General features: G+C 33.4%; 2 protein-coding genes across 2 annotated transcripts; both read left to right on the top strand.

Annotated features, from left to right (window-relative positions):
• The first annotated feature begins 3,863 nt into the window (after positions 1–3,863).
• On the top strand, positions 3,864–6,014 carry LOC132627818 (cyclin-D3-1-like). Its single transcript, XM_060343405.1, has 4 exons — positions 3,864–4,593; positions 4,683–4,884; positions 4,981–5,111; positions 5,429–6,014. Exons 1-4 carry the CDS (start codon positions 4,126–4,128, stop codon positions 5,639–5,641), a joined length of 1,014 nt encoding a protein of 337 aa, XP_060199388.1. The 5' UTR covers positions 3,864–4,125; the 3' UTR covers positions 5,642–6,014.
• Positions 6,015–19,737: 13,723 nt separating this feature from the next.
• LOC132629092 (secreted RxLR effector protein 161-like) lies at positions 19,738–20,427 on the top strand. Its single transcript, XM_060344830.1, has one exon. It carries the CDS (start codon positions 19,738–19,740, stop codon positions 20,425–20,427), a length of 690 nt encoding a protein of 229 aa, XP_060200813.1.
• Positions 20,428–22,628: the final 2,201 nt, after the last annotated feature.

The following is a 22,628-nucleotide window of genomic DNA, read 5'->3' as shown; positions in this document are numbered from 1 at the left end:
AATTGTTATATTTTTTGCACTAGTTATGTTTATTAATTGCTTTGGGTGGTTTTACTAATTTTTAGAAATTGAGGGGTATAAATCATATTTTTATTTTTTTAAAAAAAAGTACATTTCAATAACCAAATATTATTTGCAAACAATTATGACCAAACACAACTCCAACTTCAAAAATTCCAAATGTTTCTATGGCCAAGCGCCTACTAAATGACAATGTTAGATTAAAAGGTTGCTTCATTTTGTAAGCAAAATTAATGGAGTCTTGAATATTGCCGTGGATTAATGGTATACAAGGATTCTACTTCTAAATTCCCCATAGTACATCTCAAGAAAAAATTGGAAGTGTACTTATTAGCCTTAAAATTGATGATGCAATACACTAGTCTAAACTACAAATTAGAAGGGTGTTCTTCCTGATGAATCATCGTACTTCAAACTGACATAAGGGAATAAGTAGAGTATACCATAAAGCTCGAGAGAATCTACGATCGACTCACCATCTTAGAAGACATGTTAAGGGTGACACACTCCAACATGCATGATATCGGAAAATATAGAGATTTTATATTCAAGTCTCACTTAACATTAATCCCCAAAGAGAATTTTCAAGTGATTGACCAGTTAAAACCACCAAGCCGGCACACGATGACGTGCTAAAGATATACTAATAAAATAAATAAAAATATTATCTTATGATGAGATAATAGCACTCTCTAATGGAATCAATCCTTAACAAGAAAGTCAACTATTATAATCTCATTAGACTTGGTGTTGATGAGTATTGGATTCTCGCGTTGATGGTGGATGAGAGAGGCCAAATATGATCTTGAATCTTTTTTATTGCACGAGTTATTTAAGCTTTGGAGTTAAATTAGACTCGCTTATTTTTCTTAATGAATTATGAAGCATTGCATGAGAAAAAGGATCAACGAAAAATGCTAAACTAAGGCAAATGGGAGGAGGGATGGATTAAAGCGTATGGAATTTACTTTTACTTTTGTTTTTGGGTATTATCGAAAATGGTGTTTGGACTTTGGGAGTGATGGTGAGTGATATAGAGAGTCTACTCTTGAAAGCTAAAATAGGCACGCAGAGCAACTTTTGGCTGCTTTTCTTTTCTTTAGTGTATGGGTTTTTTCTTCCTTTTATACACTTTGGTAAAAGAAGAGATCTGAAGGTATATATGACTATTCCACCATCGTATAAAGTACTTTGAAAATATCAGTAAGATAAAGTACTTAGAGCCTGTTTGGATGGGCTTATGCTAAGCTGTTTGCAGTTTATAAGCTAAAAAATATAAGTTGGGATAGTCTAACTTATTTTTTTTGGCTTATAAGCTATTTTCAGCTTATAAGCTGCTTTAGATAAGCTAAGTCAAATGGACCTAATTATTTTTTTGAGCTTATTTTAAGCACAAAATGACTTTAAGCTGGCCAGCCAAACACTCAAAAAAACTGAAAATAGCTTATAAGCAACTTATAAGCCGATCCAAACGGGCTCTTACACTACTTTTCTTTTTATAAGAGAAAAAAAAAAGAATTTAGTTAATTAAAAAGGAGAAATATGGAGAATTAAGTGCAGGTAATGATAAATTAATGATGCAGTGAGAAGTCGAAGTAGTAGTTGGCAAATGGCAAGATGCACTTTTCTGTTGAAGCTGTAATTTTTGTCATTTCTGCTGCAAACTTTACAGCGCCTGCTCAGCTCTCTTGCATTCACTAGTCAACTGTTCCCTTTGGTCCCAGTTTTTACTTTTGTTTTTTCTTTGCTTTACTTTATGTGTTTCAGTAAACTATTCTAGGGTAAATATTTACCCGTGTTCGATGTTTATAGCAATCCACTACATATGGTAAATATATGGTTTTGGGGTCTAACTCATTCTCGAAAACTAGCTTATGACAGAGGATTGTCCAAATTCATATAAGCAGATCACCGGTGATTTCTCAACTAATGTGAAATCTAACCAACTCTAACACCCTCTTTACGCCAAGGGTCAACTAGAGGCGGAAAATATAATTTAGGAGAACAAATGGGAGAGACCTAGTTCTGATATCATATAAAGATATAACCTTTGAGTTTAACTTAAACTCAAAAGCTAGTTCATTCCCCAACCAAATTAGATTCTAATCCACTTTAACATACACATCATACATGCTCTATGCTTTTGAATATATAGTCCTTTAGTTAGTTGTAGCTTATATGCCACACAGGGGTAGAGATAGACTCTGAATTTAAAACTTAATGGTCGATCTTCATGTTTTACCATGGAATCTATTGTATTTTGAAATCTTAGATTTAATATAGTAATACTTAGTATTTGTTTATTTAGTAAATTTCAGATATATATATATATATATATATATATTTATGCTCTATTTCAATTATTAGATTTAATTGAACCCAATTATAAGATTTTGTCTACCAGTGCTAGGGGTGTAGGTAGATGTAAAAATTCATTCATTAATCAGATGTTTCAATGAATATTCACATTTTCAATGAATTTTTCTCGACGCGAACCTTAATTTTGGTATAAAGAGTATCATATGTTAGGTTAGACACTACGCTAATGTTGTACTTAAATTCTATATTAACTTGATATTTGTCCAGCATCATCATTGCCGGTCATAACATTTAAGTTTTGGCTAATTGATTATGTCTAATTTCATAGTTAACTTAGGCTAATTGTACGTATAGGTTAATGACCTTTATTTGTTATAGGTTAAGATCGGTTGTAGTATATTATAATTTGCCCATGCCGCGTATAATGAATCTGGATCTTTAACTAAGGATCGAGCTTTAATCCCGCGGGCATGAATCATGCATGTACAGACTAAAAGATGAATATTAACTAGTCATCTGTAAAATTGGCTACACTACACTAACCATTGATGCTTGGAGGATGTCAACATTACGGTAATTAATGCATATTTTATTTCAACTTATCTTTCAACTATAATACTCTCTCCAGTTTAAAAAGAGTGTCTACTTGACTTTTTTTATTTGGTTAAAAAGAAGTGTCCACTTACCAGAAAAAATAAATTTTATTTATTCAGATTTGCCCTTATTAAGTGTTAAGTGATCAAATCCAATACCTATTTAATTAGGGATAGTTTAGTCAAACTACTTATTTTTGCCTAGGAGTTATATTTTCATAAGAGATGTGCAAATGACTAAGTGGACACTCTTTTTGAACCGAAGGGCATAAAGTTTTGTAATTTGATGTAAACATGACGAGTGAATAATATATTTTTCCGTCCTCATTAGCTAGATTATACAAGATTAGTCAAACCTCTTTATAGCGACATCATTCGTTTCGATATTCATTTAACTGCTACAACAAAATGGTATTATAGAGAATATATAATATAACATAACATGAAGAATTGATTCCAAAAAAATGACTATTATAATGAAATATTATTATAGGAGATGATTAATTGCTATAAAAAGGTTTGACTCACTCTGATTAACGGGAGTATTGAGAACTAATTAGTCCACCTCTTTATTACTCGTGCTAAAAAAATTGATTTCTTTTCGTTTTTTGATATCCATTTTGAGATTTGTCTAATTCGGATTCATTGAAAAAAAATCATTTTAAAAGTGACGCTCTATATCAATGTGATTCTATACTCAAGATTCGTACTTTAGAATTTTGATTAAGAGTGGACGAATACTTGCGACACATAATTTTGATGGTTTTACTAGTGCTAAAAGAATAAAACTACGTACTCCATTGGGCCTCTATTGAAATTGGGGTCCCAACCAGATTTGTAACCCGCACGAACCTCACGTGTCGAGTTATTATTCTGCATGATCCCATAATTTCCTTGTATATAGTCTTCCACAAATAATAATAATGCCATAAATTCATTAAAGAACAAAGCAAAAACAATCCAGATACCCAAAATAAAAACACAATCTTTCCCCCAGTCTCTCCATTCCCTATTCCCCATTTGCCTTTTCTCAACTCTCTCTTTCTCTTGCTCTCTTCAACACTATCAACAAATAAACTTCAAGCTCTTCTGCTAAACAAAGAGCTTATCTTTCACCTTCTTTTTTTCAGTTTGTTGAATAGTATGAAGTAAATGAAAACACAACTAAACTTCTTCTTCTCAGAAGAAGATAATGACTCACTTTCATCAAGAACAACAGCAAAAAATCCCATTTTTATTAGATTCTCTTTACTGTGAAGAAGAAGAGACTTGGGAAGAAGATGATCTTTTCACTGAGAGTTCTTGCAGTGAAAATAAATCAAACCCTAATCTACATGACTTGTTATGGGAAGAAGGGGAGCTTAGCTCTCTGTTTACTAAAGAAACAGAGAATAAAATAAGCTACAATGTGCTAGAAAAAAACCAATCTTTAACTTCATCAAGAAGAGAAGCAGTTGAATGGATTCTAAAAGCTACTGCTCATTACTCTTTCTCTGCTCAAACTGCATTTCTTGCAGTTAACTACTTTGATAAGTTTCTCTTTAGCTTTGATCAGTCTCAAATTTCTAAACCATGGATGAATCAACTTGTTGCTGTGGCTTGCCTTTCACTTGCTGCAAAAGTTGAAGAGACTGAAGTTCCTCTTCTTCTTGACCTCCAAGTATGTTCCAAGAAAATAAAAATGGATCCTGTAAATATTTCTAGTACTTGTTTTCTTGATCATGTTGACTGATTTGGTGTTTTTTTTAGGTTGAGGAATCAAGATATGTGTTTGAATCCAAAACAGTTCAGAGAATGGAGCTGTTGGTTCTGTCTACACTTAAGTGGAAGATGAATCCAGTGACCCCATTTTCATTTCTTGATTATATCACTAGGAGGCTTGAATTGAAGAACTTTTTATGCTTGGAATTTCTGAGGAGATGTGAGAAGGTGCTTCTCTACACAATTACTGGTGAGCAGCTTAAACATTTTATTTATTTAATTATATTGTTAACTTTACATGGACCTAGATGAATGCAATATCCTAACTGGTATTGGGCAATGGCAGATGGTAGATTCATTGGTTACCTTCCTTCTGCAATGGCTTCTGCCACAATGTTGCATGTTCTTGATAGGCTACAGCCCTCCATTGGTGAGAAGTATCAAGATCAACTTTTGGGCATCCTTGGAATTGTCAAGGTTAGAATTTTATTCTCTAAATTCCCGCTTGTAGTTAATCTGCCGCTAAATTGCTCATGGCTAAAAGAATTTTTTGATAACCATAGATGAATATATATGCAGTTAGATGTTGAATTTCCTTGGCTTTTTCGAGTGTTATTTTTTTTTTATCTTTTGAAACCTTTAGTGAAAATTCTGACTTCGCCATTGATAGAATTGTCAATTATATTTGTTGTTTGGCTACATAATTTGTCCGTGGTTAGTTCCTGTGCTTTTTAACGAGTGAGCTTGTTATCCAATTTGTTGTAGTTTCTAATAAAATCTGGTTAATGTAACAGGACAAGGTGGAGGAATGTTATAGGCAAATCAAAGAGGTGGCTTGCAACATTGATTTTCATTCAAATAAACGCAAGTTTGGGAATTTGCCAGGGAGTCCAACAGGGGTAGTGGATGTGTCATTTAGCTCAGATTACTCCAATGACTCATGGTCAGTGGCTACTTCAGTTACTTCTTCTCCAGAGCCATTGTCCAAGAAGACTAGGGAGTCATGAGAATGACAAAATTCAACTCTCAGGGTTCCTCATCAGACAGATTCTTAATTTAAATGTCTTTTAAATATTTCCTTAATAGACTCTAGTGAACGATCTTCACTTTAGTTACATATGTATAATGTTCAATAACAGTACTCTGTCTCACTTAAGTATTAAGTTCTTGTTATTCACATGTTAATTTGCTTACCATCTTTACATTTAAATTAAAACCCCTTTTGAGAATAATAACAACTAGCTAATGGACCATTTCTAATGGTACTGGCTATAGACTATAGTGGGGCTGAGATTTTGTACCTTAAAGGTAAAGATGGTAGGCATTTTATTCTGAGGAAATAAAAACTTTCATAAAAACAAATCAAGTATTAAAAGTAAACTAATGTCTACTTGTGCATCCTGGATTATCTTTTCAACTTCTTGATTTTATAGCATTAATGTTAAGAACTTATTACCACTTTAGGGTGTAGTGCGATTGGATAAGATCACTTTTGATCAAAGGTTTTGCATTGGAGTTGTGGGAATGAAGAAATCTATTAGTAGTATGCGCTTCTTCGTTAACTAATCCTACATTGCACGAATTTGGATTAAGTTATACATTGAATACCAAATACCTGAAATAACCGGCTCTATATTGTGCTACATTTTTTTCAAAACAAAGAAAGAGACGGGTGTGTTGAAAAATAATCAAGATTTGGGGAAAGAGTGGATTTTGTTCACATCTGGAAGGAGTAACATATTGTCGGCCACTGGAAATTTTCTAGGGGTTAGATTTGCAAGTATTATTTGTTTGACCTCGTTAGAAGAGTTGGTCTCCTTTTAGTTTTGTTTCTCAATTTCGAGGTCTATGAGAAGGACACTAGTTAAAACGATTCAATTAAAAAAAAGAAAGTAAAAGGATAAAAATACCGTTGAACTATTTGAAATGGGCCAGATTTATCCTCCGGATTATAATAATTTGTTCCAACCCAAGACAAACAAAGTCAGGGTAATCAGACTGTGTTTTTGGCTCACAAAGCGGCTAATTTTGCTTGTGCACTATTCGAATGGGGCAAATCTGACCGATTTGAATAGTTCAAAGGTATTTCAGTCGCATTAATCTAACGGAAAAGGTCCAAAAATACCCCTGAACTATTGAAAAAGGCTCATAAATACCCTCCTTCCACCTTTTGGTCTAAAAATACCCTTCCATCCACCTTTTAGGTCTAAAAATACCCTTAAGGTTTGTTTTTGACTCAAATATACCCCTCAAACTAACAAGTTAAAATTAACTCTTTTAAAAAGCCAAATGACAATTTGTAATTGGTCAATAATAAAATTCCGTAATTTAAAAAAAAATCCAAATTTAAAAAAAAAAATTGCCAATAATAAATTTCCAGTAATTTAAAATTCCAGATTTAAAAAAAAAATTCCGTAATTTACATATTTTTTTTAAAAAAAAATTGTGTGGAAACTTAAAAATTAAAAACTAAAAAATTTAAAAATATGAACGAAACTGTTTTTTTTTTTTTTGCATTTCGTGAATTAATCAACGAAATATGTTTTTTTTTTGCATTTCGTGAATAAAAAAATGAAATAGGAAATTATAATTTTTTTTTTGCATTTCGTGTATTAAAAAACGAAATAGGATAAAAAAAAAAAAAAATTCGTTCATATAAAAACGAAATTGGAAAATTGGACAAAATATATTTTCCAATTTTGTTTTTATATGAACAAAATTAATTTTTTTATCCTATTTCATTTTTTAATACACGAAATGCAAAAAAAATTATAATTTCCTATTTCGTTTTTTTATTCACGAAATGCAAAAAAAAACATATTTCGTTGATTAATTCACAAAATGCAAAAAAAAAATCAGTTTTGTTCATATTTTTTAATTTTTAAATTAAATAATATATGTGTCCAATCACAATATGCCATTTGACTTTTTAAAAGAGTTAACTTTAACTTTGTTAGTTTGAGGGGTATATTTGAGCCAAAAACAAACCTTAAGGGTATTTTTAAACCAAAAGGTGGAAGGAGGGTATTTATGAGCCTTTTTCAATAGTTCAGGGGTATTTTTGGACCTTTTCCGTTAATCTAATAGTTACATGAAGTTACCGCTAGTTCTCAAGAAGGCTAAATACATTGTAGTCTCTTAAATTTGTCCGTAAATTTATTCAAACGATTGAACTATGCTATGTTTCAATTTAGCATTAGAACACATGATAAAATGTTCTTATTAGACATTTATGACTCAAATTTTGATAAGGCTCTTAAATAGGAGTGGGCGTTCGGTTCTTCGGTTCGGTTTTATCAAACTTAGGTTTGGTTATTTTGGTTTCGGTTTTTTGAAGTTTGGTTCGGTTCGGTTTCGGTTTTTTCAATTCGGTTTTTTTGATATTATATTAAAAGCGATTTCATTTACACTAATTCATATTCTCAAAAGCAACAAAACATAAAACTAACAAATTAAAATCAAAATCAAATAAACAGGATACACAAGAACAGAAAACCATAACCATAATATAGGATTACTAGGTGATTTATACATACAGTGAGAATAATTAAGAAAACGCATAAATAACATACATTAATCCTAAAGACACATCCTAGTCACCTTTCTTTGTTAAGGATATTTTATTTTCTCAATTGAAGTGGAAAATTAGGGATACAAAAGCAAAAGAGAGCTTATTATAATTGGGTTTTTTTTTTTTGCTTAAACTTAATGGGTCTGGACTATTTTAATTTTTTTGGGTAATGTATAAATTTCGGTTCTTCGGTTCGGTTTCATCAAAGTTCGGTTCGGCTATTTCGGTTTCGGTTTTTTCAAGGTGAACACCAAACACCGAACCCAACTAGTTCGGTTCGGTTCTTTCGGTTTCTTGAAGTTCGGTTCGGTTCGATTTTTCTATTTTCGGTATTTATGCCCAGCCCTGCTCTTAAATGCGTGTCATTAAAAAATGTGACATATTTTAGGTGACTCTATTATCTGGACACGTGCAGAAGCTTTTCCAAATGTCTACTTTATTATGTGTTCAGACGTTCAATCGAATAGGCCTTAATTTGAATGCCTAAATTGAACTTCTTGATAAGTTTAAGGAGTTATCAATGTATTCAACCTATTAAAAATGTTTAAAAGAAAATCATTAGTAGAAATTCAAGAGTTTGAAAGTAAACTATAATCATATAGCTTCTCTGCTAAGAGTTTTTATAATACAATCAATAAATCAAGTGATTTGGAGCTGCTAATGAATATTTATGATCTAATCATTAACTTACGAGTCAAAAACCTTATGTTTAAGTTACAAAAATGAAGACCTGGTTCATGAATGTGAAATTAATTTTGAAAATAGGATTAAAGCAAAGTAGGCGTTTGGCAATGAAAACCAAATATTTTTCATTTTATTTGGAATTTGAAGTTGAAGTTGTGTTTGGTTATAGTTTTTGCAAAGAATATTTGGTTGTTTGAATGTATTGAAAGTGAAAATAATATTTTTGGTTGTATTTGGAATTTTCATAATCAAACATTAAATTTCAAATAAAGTGAAATAATTTTTGGAAAAAAAGTTAAAATTTTTTATGAGCAAACAGGCCCTAAATTCACTTTGTGCTTTGTGGCGGAAGAAAAGACATCCACAAGAAGCCTTGCATGTGCTTTCTTTACCCACTTTAAAATAATCATGACTTGGTTTTTTTCTCTCTTTTTAATTTCCCTTTCATTATTTTAAAACTAAACACAAAGCTCTAGCAATTTATTCCGAAATGATAAATTTATTCATCGATTTAGTCAATCTTTCTCATTGAAGTACCGTGAATGTCGGAAACACTATTTATTTATAAAAGACAATTATTGGACAGTTCATGGATACTTATATTGACCAAGTCACAAGACTCACAACACAACAACGAACAAGCAGACGGGTGTTTTCTTTTTGTAGTGAAAATTTATATTCACTCATATTTTATATCAAACCAATAATTACAAAAATATGTATCTGTTTTATTTCACACATTGATCGCTTACCCCACCAGTCCACCAAACAATTATTTCAAAGCAGAGAAAATGCATTGCCATAGTCACATTAAACAATATATTTCTCAATGTTTGGTAATTTCCTTAATCCTTTTTTGAGAAGGCATAATTAGTTCTTATTATTAAATTGTGTGAACTACCTCATCTAACGACTTAAATTGTTAGAAATTCTCACACATTTTATTCCGCTCCTCATAAAAACAAGAACGGGCTTGATTTTTTGTTAGAACTCAATATATGTATCTATTTATACCATATTGAACTTAATAAGCAGAATTATTAGTTTGGATGGTTAAAAAATGAAAAGAGGCTATTTCATTGTTTTATTTTAATTCGCATGGCTTAGTTGCGATGGAAGTATAGCTGCCAAGATTTACCATAAGTGAAAAGAGTAGCTCCATGTGAGTTGCATTTTCTCATCTAACTCTTGTACTGATCATAAGTTGGTGGGGACAAACATAATAAAATAGAAACAAAAAATAAAAGGCAAAAAAGAAAAGGATAAAAACAGTAGCCAAAAAGGCAAGGATCGGGATTTAGGAGTATTAAGATGTGCAAAAGGTGAGGATATTAGAAGATTAAAGAGCAATTTGGGATGCAATTAGATTCAAAACGCACAAACAAAAAGGGGGAAAAGGTAAAGAATGTGGAAGGTAAGTTGGGGGACAATATCTTTTGATTTTGAATGAGATGTCTTTGTTGGCACTTTTGTTCACTTGCTTTTGGCTGTCATACAAGAGAATAGACTTTAATGCGTTTTTCAACCCTTAAAAGAAAAAGAAGAAAAGACAATGATAAGAGATGGATTGTTGGTTCCAGTTAACATTTTGGGCATCTTTAGAGCCATATAGTAACTAGTTTGTCATCCTTTTTGACCTAGAGAACATTAATGTTCAGTACTGAGCATTGAACAACTTGGAGAAAACAGGTAATATGAACATATTATGGCACATTTTTTCCTTTTCAATTCTTTTTTTTTTCTTTAACTTCAGCTCAAAATTGTCAAAGTGACTATTAAGACACCACATTCGTTGACAAAGAGATCTGTATTTGATGACATTAATTTGCGCCGGCTTGAAAACCTTTTATTAAGCGTTTGTTTGGAAGGTCATGTGATAATTAAATTTGGATATAATTGAGTATAATTATCATTGGTGTAGTACTGTAGTTGATGGGGAGCAATTACCTTGCTTAGTAATTCTTAAGGGAGACGGGGGAGGGGACAAAGAATTAGAGGTGATTACATGATGTAATTACCATTGACTCCTTGGCAAATCATTACTATGGTGGAAGAAATTTGGAGAATAAGTGAGGAAAAAGTGGTGGTGATAGAGCATATTTATAGGGAAGGAAACAAATTAGCAGATCACTTGGCTAATTTAGCTTTGGACACAGGGGACATACAATTCAATTCCTTTCATGACATGGAGAGCCACTGTAAAAGAATTGTGAACAGTGACAAATTACAACTGCCCTGTCTAAGAATTAGATCATGTTAAGGAGACTGAATATAGGGGGAAGGTGGGAGAAAAGGAGGTCCTCACACTCAAATCCTTTGGGAGGAGAATGTGAAGGATTTGGTTTACACTAACTGTTTGCTAATGGTTGCAGGTACACAAACTAACATAAATGGAGGATTTTAATTCAACAGGTACCACAAAACAACCACACTGAAGGAATACCAGCAAGCAACGAAACACAGTGTAATCAGGATGTTGAGAAGTTTTACCAGCATAAATTGCAACTGGTTGGAGGCACTTTTGACAAATGACATGAAGTGGAATTACTGCTCCTAATGATTGAGCACATGGAACACAACAGTCCTCTTGAGTACACATGGGCATACAGTTTCTATTTAGTGGTTGTTTCTTAGTTGGTGGTATTAGCACCCCGGGATGCTCATCCTACTGAGAACTAGTCATTAGTTAAAAAATGTACTGCCTTGGTGCATATAGAGGGCCAAATATAGAGCATGTGAGATATAGAAACAGAAGTTCTTTATGGAGCAATTATTTCAAATTTCTTGCAGTTCTAGTGGGACCAATAAGGTCCATATGAAGCAGCTGCAGAGGTTTAGTGGTAGACACAATATCCTTAGAGTTAAAAGAATTCATAGTTTTCTTACCTTTTTGACAAGTATCACAGAGATGATCCTTTGTATAATTCAATTTTGGCAGCCCTAGTTCCAAGTCATGCTCAGCAAATTTTTCAGCCAGTCTCATGCTTGCATGTCCTAGCTTCTTATGTCATACCCAGGGATCTTCTCTTATAGTAGCCAACCATATATGTCCAACTGGACTTTTTACAGAGTCCAGCACATATAATTTTTGTTCGTGCTTCCTGGGAGAATTTCCTTACCTTTGGTGTCTTCTATAATACATCCTATTTTCCTAAACCTTACTTCAAGATTCGAGTCGCATAGCTGACTTATGCTCAAGAGATTATACTTGAGTCCCTTCACAAGATAAACATTTGTAATATCATAGGAGTTATTAAATGCTATAGTACCAACACCAATCACAATTTTTTAACAATTTGTAATATCAAATTAAGACAAGTTATAAGTCTTAATTTGATCATTAGTTTAAATTTTGTATTTTCATTAGCCTTTTGGCTAGAGTTGTACAAACTTCTGGATTTTTTTGATAAAATTTATAAAATTAGCCCTAAAAAAAATAAAAAAATTACCATTGACTTTTCAAATTCTCTCTTTTTTTTTTTTTTTTTTTTTTAATATTTTCTATATACACATATATTTGTCACATTAAAAGTAATTTATATGTTCATCCGAGTAATTATGTTAGAATTTTATTAATTCTAATATGTGGCTCAATTAATGTAAAGCCCATAACTAATATTTAATGAGGAATAAATCTCGTCCGTTAAATCGGTTACTTGATGGACGTACCGGATTAAGTCTCAGCTCCTATAAATTAGTCCTCCCTCCACCCATTAGGGTTACCACTTCTTCTAATATACTTTTCCATCATTGACGGCTGTGGTAACGTAAGACTAGGGCAAGGAGGTAAAAATCAGTTTACACAATTAAAGCTTCCGCTTTCGTGATAATGTCTTCCGCATCAAGTATGTTTTCCGTATTATCTCCATGTAAGATTATTGTGTTCAAGATCCTGTGTGAATTAAATTAATCTTACATGTGGTATCAGAGCCTAGATATTTGAACCGATAATCTTCGTGTAAGAAAACATATATGATGATGTATGTATTATTGTGTTAACGGGATCACTGGATTGCTTTTATGGTCGCCGTTGTAATTTGTAATAATCTGATTAAAGGTTTCTTTTGGAACTTGTGTTTACCGAAAAGCCGTAGTTACATTCCGATTAATTGTATGTGTCAGACACTAAAAACTTAATTGTTTAATGTTTACGGTGGCTAACCTATCATATTTCTCAGGGTTTACTTAAAGTTATTATGTTGTCTGTTGATTAATACTAATCAATTTATGATTGGCTAATAAAAAGCCTAAGGAAATCTAATATTTGTTCTGGGAATGAAATCTGTGGGCTATACTGTGAATACTATACAATCTCTCCACTAGAATAATTAGGTATTGTAGCAGTACCATTAAAGATTAAGTTCTGGCATTCAATTTAAAGATTAATGCATATTTACTTAAGTTTCTCACTAAATGCCGTACAAATATTATTTCCTAAAGTTTCAACTCCATAATGAAAAGGATGTTGAGTTATTCTGCTAGACTCGTCACTGTTTTGCTTTAGGCCATGTCATGAACTGTTTTGGCCATTAAATTGATAAAGCCATTAATTGTTTAGCTTATGTATGTGATTATGCTAATATAGTTTGTTAGTCACCAAAGTGGCCAAACTAGAATGTTTAATATACACATACATTATATATTCATATTTGTTTTATGCATATATTATGTTTTTATAGTTTGTTAGTCACCAAAGTGGTCAAACTAGAATGTTTAAAGTATTCACGTGCATGAAACTTTATGATATTGTTTTATGTGTGCATTTATGTTAATATAGTTTGTTAGTCACCAAAGTGGCCGAACTAGTATGTTTAAGAAAAATATGCATGCATAAAATTGTCGTTTATCCATTAAACTAATGAAATGCCTACTGTTGAAAATAAATGGATAAATTGACTTTCACTATTGCTAGAACTTAAGAATTTGCCCAAAGGTGAATCAATTATTCTATGAGTAGTGAACATAATGAGGTAAATTAATATTATGTAATCAAATATATGTTTGATTGAGAATATTTAATTGCCTGTGAATGTTGAAAATGGCATTTATGTTACACCCCGTATCTTGCAACTAAGGTTAGACTCATATCATTAGAGTTTTAGTGGAAAAACTGAAGATTTGAACGTTTTGCGAAAATTGTTGATAGGACTACTTCGGGCAGTGATAACTCCTTGATTAGTTGGGAATTTGGGAAAGTACCCTTAATGAAAGTTGTAGTATGTAGAAATATCTTTCTAACGATATAAGGACCAAGCCAATCAGAGATCGGAGCAAGGAGATATTATCGTCTCAATATGGCTATTAGTAAGGCACTTAAAATTCGATAGAATCGGCTAAATTTTCGATACGTCTGTCTTCCAGTCAAATTTGGTGAAACTCCATTGGTAATTTGAGGAAACTTAAAACATGAAAGTTGTATCCCTTTGAAATAGCTTTCCAACGGTATATTGTGGAGCCCAAACAGAGCTCTGTACAAGAAGTTATGTCCATTTTACCGAACACTGTGCAGAACCGACACCCATCGCTGAAGAACATTGCGCGATGGTCCTGCATCGCGGACCCATCGCGAATCAGGTCAGATTCGGGTCAAAAAGTCGGGTTACCCGTTTTTAGTTATATCTAAGGTTTGGGGTTTATTTCCCCAGCACCCCATTCACGAACAATTACCCTAAAGTCAATAAGAACAAGTACCAAGCCTCAAGTACTATACAAGGTAAGTGTTATCATGATTCTAGGTTGAATTCAAGTCCCTAATCTCTTTCTAACTTGAGTAAACCCTTCTAATCAATAGATTTGTGAGTGGAACATTATTGTTGGGCGTGGAAACCCTAGAACTTGAATTCAAGAGGATTGAACGTCAAAAAGGTAATGTTTCTACACTCTAATCATTCATAATAGTGAATTGATGAGTTCTTGGGAGAATAGTAAATGAGTTTAGTAAAGAGAATTACACGAACTATAGTAGGGTTTTGAATTGTTGACTTGAGATTGTTATAATGATATGGGTGATGGAGAATGATGTTAATTACATCTAATTGAGATTGTAGAATCACCTAGAAGTAATAGACTGGGAATTGGGTGAAGAAACACCATTAATGGAGATTGTGGAGCTTTATGCCCACTAAGTGTTTGATAAAATGCTTAGATGACCAAAGCATGAATATTATTGCTAATATAGAATCCCTTTGGCTTCTATTGATATAGATCAAAGTTGAAAGGGGTGACGAACATTGTATTACGCTCAAAGGCTGGCATTAAGGTATGTTAGGCTAACTATCTACGTTAGGGAATGTTCATGATTCTCCCTACGCCTCATTCTTCATACTTGTCAGTAATTTGACTCAGAATACAGTTTAGCCCTAGTTTTATGATATGTTGTAGAACTGTTATCTTCTAGGGTTGCAGGTTCAGAATTCATTCAGGGTTATCAATTTGAATATCATGAACTCAGCACGTAATCTTTATAGACTTATGTATTGTTACCACATGAGTCTCAGTCTAGAAATTAAGTATGCTCAGAAACAGCCAGTGTTTTCAATTCAGTCCAGCATGTCTATTTCAGTTCATCATTGTTCATTGTTGTTATGGTCTCAGTCCTTATTAATTAACCATAATTATACATATGTGATTTTGCCCGAGGGCACAGCACAGTCTTGTGTATACGTATACATGGCCAAGGCCATTGATTGACGCACTACTAGGCCGAGGCCATAGCGTGCATATATTATTGGGTCGAGGCCCCACATATACAAACACAGATAATACAGATGATTCAGATACAGAGCAGGGAGTATTCATATCTCTACTTCCTTGCTATTACAGTTACAGTTATCAGTTTCAATATTTTATTGCTTTAGTTGCTTTACATACTAGTACAATTCAAATGTGCTGATGTCCCTTTTTATTGCTTGGGGGCCTGCATCTCGCGATGCAGGCAACGATATACAGGTTGACGATTCAACTATTTAGGAGTGCACGTATCAGCTACTGGTGAGCCCCAAATTCCTTCGGAGCGTTGTCAGCTATCCAATTATTTCAGTTTATAGACAGCTATTATTCAGTACTCTTAGAGGCTTCATAGACACAGTTCAGACAACCAGATATTTATTATGTTAGCCTTGTTGGCAGTCGTTCAGTTGTTTGGTTTAGCCATGTTTGCCACTTTCAGATATGTTCAGATTGTCTAAGTATTTCCGCATTATGATATTTCAGTGAGACTTTTAGTTAATCAGCATGTGTTAGTTTTGTTTTATAAATTAGTTATGTTTTGGTATCACATGTTGATTCAGCCAGCCAGTTGGTTCGCTCGGTCACATGCAGTCAGGCACCGGGTGCCGTGTTACGTCCAGGCCCAGGTTCGGGGCGTGACATTTAAATTATGATAGTATGTCGTAGTATCACCCAAAGGAGAATTACGATATACTTTTATTGTTTTGCTGAATTCACATTATTTTCTAATTTGTGAGCATATGTATATCTATTTTGCAGCTATTCCTCCTCATTCACTTTCTTCGTCTGTTACTGTGTTCAACGAATTGAACTTCTCTGAATGGCATGAACAAGTCCAGTTCCACTTAGGTGTGATGGATCTTGACTTGGCTCTGCTGAAAGAAAAACCCACTGCTATTATTGATACAAGCAGTGAGGATGAGAAGTCTTTCCATAAAGCATGGGAACGCTCTAACAGATTGAGCCTTATGTTTATGCGAATGACTATTGCCAACAACATTAAGAGTACTATTCCACAGACATAAAGTGCCAGGGAATACCTGAAGTTTGTGGAAGAACATTTTCGTTCTGCTGATAAGTCTCTCGCTGGTACACTAATGGCTGAACTCACGACCATGAAGTTTGATGGGTCGCGTAGTATGCAAAATCATATCATCGAGATGACTAATATTACAGCAAGACTCCGGACTTTGGGGATGAAAGTGGATGACTCCTTCTTGGTTCAGTTTATTCTAAACTCATTGCCTCCTGAGTATGGACCATTCCAAATTAACTATAACACTATTAACGATAAGTGGGATGTTAGTGAATTGTCCAGTATGCTTACTCAGGAGGAATCAAGACTTAAGAGACAAGGAGGTCATTCTATTAACCTCATGGGTCAAGGAGCTGGTAAAGGGCTTAAAGTGAAGGCCAACAAGTTCAAGAAGAAGAGAGCACCTGCTAAAGTTCAACAGGATGCTCATAAGGAGCTCAAGGCAGATGTGTGTCGTTTTGTAGGAAGGAAGGACACTATCAGAAAGATTGCCCGAAACGTAAAGCTTGGTTCGAAAAGAAAGGTACTTTTAGTGCTTTTGTATGTTTCGAATCAAATTTAGTAGAAGTTCCTAATAATACTTGGTGGCTTGATTCTGGTGCAACTACTCATATATCCACTATGTTGCAGGGATTTCTTACGATCCAAACTACAAATCCAAATAAGGATTTCTTGTTCATGGGAAATCGTATGAAGGCTCCAATTGAAGGCATAGGGGCTTATTGTTTGATCTTGGAGACTGGACATCACCTTGATCTATTACAAACTCTTTATGTTCCTTCAGTTTCTAGGAATTTCATTTCTCTTTCAAGACTTGATGTTTCTGGATTTGATTTTAAGTTTGGACATGGATGTTTCAATTTATATAAGAATGTTGTTTTTTATGGTTCTGGTGTTCTTATTGATGGTTTATATAAATTGAAACTCGATAATGTTTTTTCTGAATCCCTTCTTGCTATACATCAAAATGTTGGAATTGAATGTAGTTCACTGAATGAAAGTTCTGCTTACTTGTGGCACAGGCGTTTGGGTCATATATCCAAAGAAAGGATAGAAAGATTAGTAAAGAATGACATTCTCCTGAATCTAGATTTTACTGATCTTGATATATGTTTGGAGTGCATTAAGGGAAAGCAAACCAAGCATAGTAAGAAAAGTGCCACAAGAAGCACCCAGCTTCTTGAAATTACACACACTAATATTTGTGGACCTTTTGATGTTCCATCTTTTGCTGGGGAAAAATATTTTATCACTTTTATCGATGATTTTTCACATTATGGATATATCTACTTGCTGAAAGAAAAATCTCAAGCAACGGACGCCCTCAAAGTGTACGTAAATGAGGTTGAAAGGCAATTAGATAGGAAACTATAAATCATTAGGTCAGATAGAGGTGGAGAATTTTATGGAAAATATAGCGAATCGGGACAATTTCCAGGTCCATTTGCAAAGCTTCTCGAGGAACATGGCATATGTGCACAATATACTATGCTAGGAACACCTCAACAAAATGGGGTTGCAGAAAGGCGTAATCGAACACTTATGGATATGGTTAGGAGTATGATAAGTAATTCCTCATTACCCAAAACTTTGTGGATGTATGCTCTTAGTGCCGTTGTGTATTTATTAAACAGGATTCCTAGTAAGGCAGTTCCAAAGACTCCTTTTGAACTGTGGACTGGAAGGAAACCTAGTTTAAGACACCTGCATGTTTGGGGCTGCCAACGGAGGTTAGAATTTATAATCCACATGAAAAGAAATTAGATTCTCGAACAGTAAGTGGTTACTTTATTGGTTACCCAGAGAAATCTAAAGGGTATAGGTTTTACTGTCAAAACCATAGCTCAAGAATTGTTGAAACCGATAATGCAAGATTCATTGAAAATGGTGAAGTTAGTGGGAGTATCGAGCGACAAAGTGTGGAAATAAATGAGGTAAGGGTTAATGTTCCATTGCCCATGAATGTGCCTATTTCCACACCAATAACAAATATTGTTCCCGTTGTCGAAGAACACTTTGACAATACTGAACAACATTTGAATGAAACACTCCAGGAAGGAACTAACTCACAAATATCTGACGCAAATGAACCACAAACAGTGCCATTGAGAAAATCTCAAAGGGAAAGAAAATCGGCTATTCCAGACGATTATGTGGTTTATTTACAAGAGTCAGATTTTGACATTGGACTTAATAAAGATCCGGTTTCATTTTCACAAGCCATAGAAAGTACTGAGTCTGACAAATGGATTGATGCCATGAAAGAAGAGTTAAAATCAATGGAATACAACAAAGTCTGGGATCTCGTTGAATTTCCATAAAGTTCTAAAAGAATCGGGTGTAGATGGGTCTTCAAGACCAAGCCCGATTCAAATGACAATATTGAACGATATAAATCCAGACTTGTTGCCAAGGGTTATACTCAGAAAGGAGGCATTGATTATAAAGAGACCTTTTTACCGGTCTTAAAGAAAGACTCGTTGAGAATTATTATGGCTTTGGTGGCTCAATATGATTTAGAGTTACACCAAATGGATGTGAAAACTGCCTTTCTTAATGAAGACCTCGAGGAGGAAGTTTATATGGACCAACCAGAGGGTTTCGAAATTAAAGGAAAAGGTCAAATGGCGTGTAAATTAAAGAAGTCAATATATGGACTCAAACAAGCCTCACGACAATGGTATATAAAATTTAATGATACCATCACATTGTTTGGATTTAAGGAAAACACCGTTGATCGGTGTATATACCAAAAGATCAGTGGGAGCAAGTTTATATTCTTAGTCCTATATGTTGACGATATTTTGCTTGCTGCTAATGATTTGGGCATATTACGTGGGACAAAAGATTTCCTCTCTAAGAATTTTGAAATGAAAGATATGGGTGAGGCATCCTATGTGATAGGGATAGAAATATTCCGTGATAGATCACAAGGACTATTGGGATTGTCTCAGAAAGGCTATATCGAAAGAGTTCTTGAGAGATTTAACATGAATAATTGTTCAGTAGGAGTTGTTCCAATTCAAAAAGGGGACAAATTTAGTCTCATGCAGTGTCCAAAGAATGACGTAGAATGAAAAGAAATGGAGTCAATTCCTTACTCTTCTATTGTTGGAAGTTTGATGTATGCTCAAACTTGCACAAGACCGGATATTAGTTTTGCGGTTGGATTGCTGGGAAGATATCAGGGTAACCTGGGAATTGATCATTGGAAAGCTGCAAAGAAAGTTTTGAGGTACCTGAAAGGAACGAAGGATTACATGCTCACCTATAGGAGATCCAACAATTTGGAAGTCATTGGATACTCGGATTCAGATCATGGTGGATGTGTTGACACTAGAAAGTCCACTTTTGGTTACTTGTTCTTATTAGCTGAAGGAGCAATATCGTGGAAGAGTGCTAAGCAATTTGTCATTGCTACATCCACAATGGAAGTAGAATTTGTAGCATGTTTTGAAGCCACAATTCATGCATTATGGCTGCGGAACTTTATTTCAAGACTTGGGGTTGTCGACACCATTACCAAGCCGCTGAAAATTTATTGTGATAATACTGCAGCAATATTCTTCTCCAAGAACGATAAGTACTCCAAAGGTGCCAAACATATGGAATTAAAGTACTTTACTGTCATGGATGAAGTTCAGAAACAAAGGGTGTCACTTGAGCATATTAGAACGGATCTCATGATTGCAGATCCGTTAACGAAAGGTTTACAACCAAAGACATTTAAAGAACATGTACATAGAATGGGTCTTGGTTGTACTTATGATTGATGTTTTTCTTTATGATGTTTGACACTCTGAGCTCAATTATGTGTTTCTGATATACTTTAATGAATTTCCTGTTTCTCATAATGGTGTACACATTATTGTTTTGAGATATTACAGGATAAGTCTCCATGAGACATTATTGTGGACCATAATGTTAAATGTTTTATAACTTATGAACCTAGTATGATTAGTTGCTAATGTTGTAGTATATGGAAGGGAGTATGTAGCACAAAATTATGTATAACCGCCATAACTCGCATTAGTGATTTGTCATATTATGGTATGTATGATGGACGTTATATAAGAGATTTATTTTATGCGCAACTAATGTTTATGTTGTTAAATATTAGTGTTATGCGGTCATTGGGCCAAGTGGGAGAATGTTAGAATTTTATTAATTTTAATATGTGGCCCAATTAATGTAAAGCCCATAACTAATATTTAATGAGGAATAAATCTCGTCCGTTAGATCGGTTACTTGATGGACGTACCGGATTAAGTCTCAGCTCCTATAAATTGGTCCTCCCTCCACCCATTAGGGTTACCACTTGGTAGAAATCAGTTTACACAATTAAAGCTTCCGCTTTCGTGATAATGTCTTCCGCATCAGGTATGTTTTCCGTATTATCTCCATGTAAGATTATTGTGTTAAAGATCCTGTGTGAATTAAATTAATCTTACAAATTACACTTATTGAACTGAGCATGTAACGAATAAACAGACCATTATAATCACTACTTACATAGTAATTATTCGGGGGTGTAATTACTACCATAATGATCACATAAAGTACACGGTAATTTCTAAACACTAAAGTAACATAGAAAATAAATTGGGGCGTTTTCAAATTATAATTCTACATTCAATCCTTTTTTTTTCCTTACAAATTGTTATGTTAGGCTCTAGTATGGGGATGTTTGTTTAAGTACTATTAACAAATGATGTATGAGAATGAATGATACTATAGCTTTGATGTATGTTTAAAGGGGAAAAAGTGGTTAGCCGAAGTATTGATAGTACAGATAGTTAATCAGTTGTAGTAAGTTAATGTTTTCTAAGGACTAAGGAGTGTTTAATGGAGTAATTAATATCGACGGCGACGAGAAAGTTTTTGGTATTTACTCTGCCGCAAGCTAGCTATTGTAGATAATGTACATTAGCTTATCAAATGGAAATGGAGTTAGCATTTTTTAGGATATTATTAACATTTTTTAGGATATTATTCTCAGACTTTAAACTCTTCTTCAATTTGGATGGTACAAAACAAAGTGAGAAACCTATGAATTCATTTCGATTGACTAGGTTTAAGTGATATCTTAAGGTAAGAAAACCCATGACAATTTAAAACATAATTGCTATTTTGGAGAGAAAATGGTACTCTCGTTATCTGAATTAATTATATGATGGTCACTCAATTTTCATTTTATTGTATTAAATTTATTTAATTATTTTTGTAGTATAAAATCACTCAATTATACATAAATCTAAGGAAATCACTAAATTATTTTTTATAACCAAAAATTCATTTAAATTTATCTAAGTATTATTAAGATGAAATAAAAGAGACATTTTAAATGTTGATTAGACCAATTTGAATGTTTTTCTAGTTATAAGAACTTTTTTTGGTGACCTTCTTTGATACTTAGGAAAATGTTTTTTTTTTTTGTTACAAAAATAATTTAGTAACTTATGTGGTATTCAGATAAAGTTGATTTGAGTGATATTTTGTTATCAAAAATAGTTTGTGACTTTGATGAAGTAAGATAAAGTTGAGTGACCTTTTTTGAAATTACCCTCCCTTTTCTTGATTTCTGTTTATTCCTTCAAAAACGGAAAAGAAGTATCATTAAGTTAAATGATTTTTTCTAAAATATCTTTTTAAATACAATTTATGAAATTATTGTATATGTAATTTGACATAAGAATTGAAAAGTCATTGTTCGAAGTAAACTAGTTTACTTTCTAACTCGAACTTTTCCCATTCTTTTGTTGACAACAAAAATATTTTCAGAACATTTAAATCGAAATGTTGGGATAATAATGGAGGGATTAAGGACCAATGTAAATCCCTTTGCAAATCATTAAAGTATATGAGCAGGACGCTGTAACTTTTATTAGTACCAGCAACTGACAAAATGGTTGTTTTTAAATTTATCTACTGATGGCTTAATTCCATTAAGAATATATTATTTACCAGCTCCATT

Source organism: Lycium barbarum, chromosome 2, assembly GCF_019175385.1.
Source record: "Lycium barbarum isolate Lr01 chromosome 2, ASM1917538v2, whole genome shotgun sequence".
Lineage (NCBI taxonomy): Eukaryota > Viridiplantae > Streptophyta > Magnoliopsida > Solanales > Solanaceae > Lycium > Lycium barbarum.
Note: the sequence above shows the minus strand (reverse complement) of the source record. Positions and strands in the feature narration are given on the sequence as shown.